Here is a 7070-nt window from a genome sequence, read left to right on the forward strand (position 1 = left end):
AAAGAACTGCTTTAGCCAGCTTTATACTTGTAGAGACTCTCCCATCCTACCTCCCACTTGCTCCCTCCCCCAGAAATGTTCTGGTACAGATCTTCAGCTGGTTTATTTATATACTGTATAAAATGAACCTGATTGACTAATTCTGATTTAGGGCTGAACACCTTAATGCTGTTTTTAGTTGTTTCTTCTGTTCATTGGTTGGTTTGGGGTGTTGTGTTTTGTGTGTGGGATTTTTAGCTGTTTTTTCTGTTTTGCTTTTGTTTTTTCCCAGGGTGCTACAAAGGATAGTGATGAAGATGCTCTGGAGCTCAGATTTTAGTACAACGATTCAGGCACATGGCAGCGGATAATTTTATACACAAAACAGGTTAGTTTTCAGTCGTTTTAGGAAAGGGTCAGAGTAAAAAATAATCTTACAGCCATAGGGGATCTTCAGAAATGGTTATTCCATCTCTACCAGAGTGCAGCAGCTATGCTTTCAAGCAGCTTAGCCTAGGGACAGAGTTATCTGGGGACAAGCATTTGAGTTTCTAGCATAAGGGGAAGATTTTTTTTTCTCCATTGAAAAGAAATGTCTAGCACTTGGCAACAAGCCTGGGATGGAGTGTGGAAGGGTGTTGTTTATTTACTGGACTCAATAAGTATTCAAAGACATTAACTGATCAGACCCACCTGAGGTCAAGGGCTTCCATTTTCCACAACAAATTTTATTGTTTAAATATAAGCCATATTAACACAGGTTAATGGAGGGTGTGAGTATGTGGCATCATAAGTATCTTTTACACATAAATAATTATTAAATAAGGTTTTATAGGGTGCTATTCCTCCCACTATTTTCAGGCAATTCTTTAAAGAGAAAGGTATCCAGGAATTCATCCATCTGTGGTTATGCTGCCTAGCAAATAATCTATACTCTGTAGAATCAAAGGCAGAACCAGTCTCAGTTTAGGTACAGAGCTTCTATAAAAAGTATAGAGCCTGTTACTCAACTGCTTTTCTTGCCTCTGAGACCCACCCAGCAGCAGACAGGCTTTGCCAAGCAAAATCAAAATGCTTAATTTCTGACACATGACTTCTGAAGTCTGGGGTGATGATGCACTTCATACAGCTATTTAGTAAGTGTTAATTTCCTGGCACTCTTAGGTTTCATGAGATAATGAGTCATAACAGTAAGCTTTGTAGTTCATTTGCTGTTGGAGAACAACAACAAAAAAATTAGAATTACCTCAGAATTAAGTCTCCTGTGAAATCTATTGGCGTTGTACTTGATGTAGTTGACTTGTTGATTAGAAAACATGTGTCCCACTTTCCTCAGAAGTGTGAGGAAGAGCTAAAGGCCAGAAATGTGCTACTGTGTGGACGAAACAAGGGTTTGATCCAAGAGCCCACTGCAGAAAATGGAAAGACTGGGTGCTTTGGAGCTTAGTCAGAGACGGCTCCCCCCTCCAGCAGTGATCTTATAGGATATTTTGTCTGATTCATCTCTTGGTGCTTGATGCTCTACCTGAGATGCTTCCTTTTGGAGAGAAAGCAGTAGGGTGCACCTCCCAGGCACAATTCAGACCTCAAGCCGGGCTGCATCATCCCAAGGACTTGTACATGCTCATCAGAGAGCACAGGAACAAAGAACAACTCTACCCCTCAGAGAGGTGACTCTGCCCAGTGTGTGGTATGAATGTGTACTGCTCCATTAAAATTAACTCATGTGGCTGTGAGCTGGTCTACAAACAGTTGTGGCCATCTTGTGTAACCACCAGGGCTTTGATTTTCAGCAGTGCTGTGTGCCTGAGAACTCCGGCTTGCTTCATTTGTTGTTTTTGATGCTGATAGTGTCGTGTTTGATGAACCTTACTCAGCCTTTGGTGTAATTTAGCAGCCTTTAAGGTAGGAGCCATGGACAAATAGAGAGAATAACTTGCCTTACAAAACCAGTAAAAAATTCTTATTCTCTACTGAGATCAGTGCCGTGAGGGTTAGTCATGCTGAGGATGGGCTTCAAGCAACTGCAGCTAGTTCTGTGCACTGTGAGGGTGTTGTTAAGCACAGAGTAAAATTAACTGAATTAGGGAAGTAATGGTTCAGTAAATTGTAATTTTGGATTGTGATTTTCTGGTGGAGGAGGAATGGAAGAGTCAAGTACATCTTTTAATAGAAGAAATCAGAATGTTCTCTGGTTTATCCTCTTTAGGCCTTTTTGCTCAGTAGCTGCTTGAAGAAAATTATTTCAGAACAGATGATGAAGGCAGCCAAAGAAGGCCAAGAAATGGTGAGCATGTGTGTATGTTAGTATCTGAATTTGTATTCAAAAGAATTAAGTCTGCTACTCTATCATTCTTTGAAATGCGCTGAGAGAGGTCCCATTGAGGAAAAGGTTCTTGCATGTTCCAGCATTTCAGTACAGAGTTAATTGACTAAAAACTACATTTTTACTTAGTTTTACTGAAATAATATTCTGAATGTTAAATATGGTTTATCATCACAGTTTTAATAATCTGTTTTGCATCTTCTCTCCTTGACTTTAATTTTTGCTGCATATGATAAAGGATATTTGTGGCATAATTCTTGCATGTTCTGCACTACCCTGTTGTCTCCATTTCTGGCTTTTACTTTTTCACCACTTCACTTGCTTGCTCCATCTGCTGCAATGTTAGGCCAATTGGAGGTCTGTGACATTCACACTGAGAAACTTTTTGTTTTAAACAGAAGTTTTAATAAAATAAAAATCTGCTTTGTAGCTAAAATATTTCTGCTCTTTTGTGTAGGCCTTTATGGATGAAAATATGTTTAGATACTTGTTATTTTTAAAAATTATTTCCATCATTAATAATGCCTTTGTTTAACCTTGTGATATTCAAAAGTTTTGAATGTCTGCTAACTGAAAATTTCTGAAGAGAAATAAGGAACATGTGTGATCTTCTAGACCCATGCTGATTACAGTGAGCAGTGAGGCAATTAACAGCATGTCATTTCATAGCTTTAAGCTACAAGTGATTCAGAAGAAAAAAACAATTTTCATTTTGGAAAAGATTTGGTGTTTCTCATTCTAAGTTTATTTGTAACTTAATTATTAAGATGAGCATTCATTACTTAACTGCTCAGCTATTGATAGTAGTCAGGTAGCTTGGACTAAAACAGAATGATGAGAGAAGGGTAAATATGCCAGTTCTTTTCCTACACTATTTCCACTGGGTTTAACTGAATGCTGATTTGCTCAGTGTATTTTGTTAGAGTACTTGGGGGAGCATTTAAGTTTTATAGTAAGTTTAAAGTTTTCAATCTGTTTAGCAGATCAAGATGCCCGAGTCCATGAAAAACAGTAAGAAACCCAGCATCCAACAGAAGCAGGTTAGTGAGTGTCTCCAAAATGTAAATACAGTGTGTCTTGCTTGCTAGTGGTGTTTAGCCCAACCTCTGTTTTTCTGGTTAGGCAGACTACTAATAAATGTGGCAGGAACTTCTTTGGATAGGAAAAGGAGTTGAATTTTGGAAGAAAAAAGAGGGCAAGAAATAGACATGAATAAAAAATTTAGTTTTGCTTTAATGACAACTTGCTTCATTTTATTTGCTTGTTGCAAGTATTCTGAATGAGACATTTGAAGTTTACAGAAGGCCAGAATGTATACAGGTATCGTGTGTATATCCATGCGCAGCTGTTGATGTAGTTTGTAGCCTATACTTGGATGCTGCACCAAGATTGTTCATGTGTTCATTTTTCCCTGTAGCTGGGAGTTCTGCCCACGTAGAAAATGTTACCTGTCTATACATGTATTGGATGTAATTCCAAGTTCATTTGCTGAAATCAGTATTCATAGCTAGTAGTTCCTGAATAGCTGAATGGCTAAAAGATGTTGCTTTTCCAAGTCATTTGTTGAATATGAAATAATGGAAAGGGAATAATGTAAAGTGAATTTAAATGAATACCTCTATTACGGTGTCTGATTGGCCAAAGGGGAAATACTTCTAAAAGAGAAAACCAAAATCCAATCTGAATTCAGAAAAAAGTAATGTTGCTATATCTTCAGAAAGAGTATTAAGCACAATCACTAACTCATTTTCAATAAGCAAATTGATTAACCCTCGTGGTGGGTTTTCTTGCCCCTTTATTTGAAGTGCTCTGTACTTGTCAGTGCCGGAGACAAGGTTCAAGATTAGGTGGGGCCTTTGGTGTTCACAAATAATTTGCAAACGATAATAAAGGAGACAGCACTTTCTGAGCAGACTTGAATCTGTGATGAAGTCTGAAGGATGTGGTTCAGTGGCCTTGCTGTGGTACAGCTTTAGCAAGGACTAAGTTGTGTGGCACCCTGGGGCTGAGGCAGCTGTTCTGACTCGAACATGCTTTAAAATACATCCTTGGTTGTGAGAGGGACTGTGAATGCTCCTTCTGAATTTTTGTGAGGAGAGCAGCTTTGGACAGGGCAACATAAACCCACCGACCTAATCAGCTGTGTTATGCTGGTGCAGTGTTGGCCTGCTGATGTGAAACTTGGTGAAATAAGAAAATCACAGCTGATAATTAGAACGGAATTGTTTGATAAAGCAAGTCAATGTACACTGTTGCATTAAACAGCGATGGCATGGTGTGCTGTGCCTCATCTTATGCAGCAACTTTAAACTGGATTAGATCTTCATGCACCAAGCTGTGTTATTAGACAAGACAATCGATCACAGAATGTCAGAGATTGGAAGGTACATCAAAAATCGTCTAGTCCAATCCCCCTGCTGGAGCAGGAACATTTAGATGAGGTTACACAGGAATGTGTCCAGGCGGGTTTTGAATGTCTCCAGAGAAGGAGACTCCACAACCCCCCTGGGCAGCCTGTTCCAGTGTTCTGTCACCCTCACTGAGAAGAAGTTTCTTCTCAAATTTAAGTGGACCCTCTTGTGTTCCAGTTTGAACCCATTACCCCTTGTCCTACTGTTGGTTGTCACCGAGAAGAGCCTGGCTCCATTCTCATGACACTCACCCTTTATATAGTTGTAAATATTAATAAGGTCACCCCTCAGTCTCCTCCAAGCTAAAGAGACCCAGCTCCCTCAGCCTTTCCTCATAAGGGAGCTAGATGCTCCACTCCCTTAATCATCTTTGTTGCCCTTATGCTGGACTCTCTCCAGCAGTTCCCCGTCCTTCTTGAACTGAGGGGCCCAGAACTGGACACAATATACCAGATGTGGTCTCACCACCATATACAAGGCTTCCCTTTAATATTCCTCCATTTCTCTTTGGAAGACACTTGAAAAATGTATTAAAAATGTATCTTTGCGCATTCGCAGTTGAAAAAGTTGTTTGAGTTGGGTCTTCATAATTTTGCCATTAGTATCCCTAAGAGTCTTACAAGTCTGTGCTCTGAGTTGGCAGAAAGTTTGAGTTCTGTCCAAAGACTCTGAAAATTTACACCAAATATTTTCTGCTGACTCATGAGATGAAAAACTTAACTTTGGTTTTCTTTGTGATCCTGTAGCAGTATCTTGATACTACTAGATCAGCATAACAGCCTGTAAATTCTTGTTCGAATAATTTAGTGCAGCAGTAAGATTTAGTAGGAAAATCGAGAACAATATTTTGAATTGTGATTAAAATCATTTAACTAGTATGCAGTAGGTAGACTTTCCAAATAGTGAGGCTGTGCTGTACAATGTGCCTGCATCCAGGCAATTTTGCTGTTATGTCTTTTAGAAACCTTTAAAAAAGCTATGAAATAACTTCCACAGGGATAATCTATGCAAAATTTGGTTCCAGTTTTCTAATGCCTTAATGTTAGTCATGGCAATATGGTTGCCATAGCTTTGTGATGGACCATTTTAGTAGGGTTTTTCAGGACATTTGCTTTACAAATATATATCAAAATGCCATGTTGCAAGAGGCAGAAGAAAAATCTGTGTCATAAATTTTCCTAGTACAACAGAAAATTGCAGATACATGCAATGTAAGGATATAGTTTGCCTGCTTATACCTTGGGTGCTTATAATTTGCCTGCTTATACCTGTCAGATGACGTGGTGGTAGGAAGTTTCAGACAGTACATGATAGCCTTTAGGAAAAGTAGAGTTGAAAGATGTCTTTTTTTTGTAGGTATTATGGTTAAAGAATGTGTGATTAGCAGTAGTCAGTCTAACTCAGAAGGCCTAGTAGTCAGGCAAAGTACCTCTAATGCCAAATAACACCAAGGCTGGCACATTTGGAACTGCCATTCAATCTGTACCACATTTACTACATTGCAATAAACCTTAAGAGCAGAAACAACTCTTCTTGTGTCCTATTCCAGCAGGAAAAAAAAAATCTGTCATCTGTGCACCTGAATAGTGTTGTGTCAGATTTTCTACCTTATGTTTCTATCTGTAATTATTGAAATGCATATACTCTTAACTGTTTATTTGTTTCACTGCAGGTAGTGCATTTGGGTTTTACATCAAGGAAAAGATTTTTGGTTATGCCAAATGAAGAAGACTCTGTATTTGAGAAAATAAGAGGACTTGTGATTAATTCATTTCAGATACTGTCTCTCAAAACCAGTTGTCCGGGAATAATAAAACTGTTGTTGAAACCTTGGATTATAAGGGCAAAAAAAAAAATGTTCAGTGTAATTCCTCTGCCTTGTTTTTAATGGTGTTTACAACTGTGGCGACACAGCATACATGCTTTTTTGGCTTTTTTTCCCCCAGATTGAAATCATTGGGGTAGAAAGGGGCAGGTTAATTAGAAATGGTGCTACCATGTTAGAGGAGGAAAAAGTATTTATGTATCAGTTTATAATGTTTCTGTATTGGTGTAATTAATTGCGGTGGCTGAGCTGGCTCTTGCCACCCAGACGTTGTCTGGAAAAAGCACCTATTTCCTATGATCATTTCCCTTCCCAGGACGGGTCATTCCTTTCAAGCAGAAACACCTGTTGTGGTGCCCTGGTTGCCCTCTTGAGATACCCCCAGTGCTGATTCGAAAGCTGCTAGGCTTTGGAGAGTGGAGGTATTGGTGTGCTCGCTGGCACAGTGCGGGGAGGGCTGCCAGTTGAATGTATTTAACTGTGCATCAGAAATTGAGCTGTTTTATACTGGTGACATAGGGATAAGCAG

General features: G+C 39.2%; 1 protein-coding gene across 1 annotated transcript in view; it reads left to right on the top strand.

Moving 5' to 3' along the window:
• Positions 1–7070, top strand: part of SNX31 (sorting nexin 31) — a gene marked incomplete at both ends in the record, with an annotated part of 32939 nt that overhangs the window by 24065 nt on the left and 1804 nt on the right. The window contains 6 exon segments of the mRNA XM_082046272.1: positions 272–316; positions 320–367; positions 2189–2266; positions 3286–3349; positions 6393–6475; positions 6663–6691. Coding sequence (XP_081902398.1) covers positions 272–316; positions 320–367; positions 2189–2266; positions 3286–3349; positions 6393–6475; positions 6663–6691 — 347 coding nt within the window.

This window comes from Streptopelia decaocto (assembly GCF_964273445.1).
Source record: "Streptopelia decaocto genome assembly, chromosome: 2".
Taxonomy (NCBI): Eukaryota; Metazoa; Chordata; class Aves; order Columbiformes; family Columbidae; genus Streptopelia; species Streptopelia decaocto.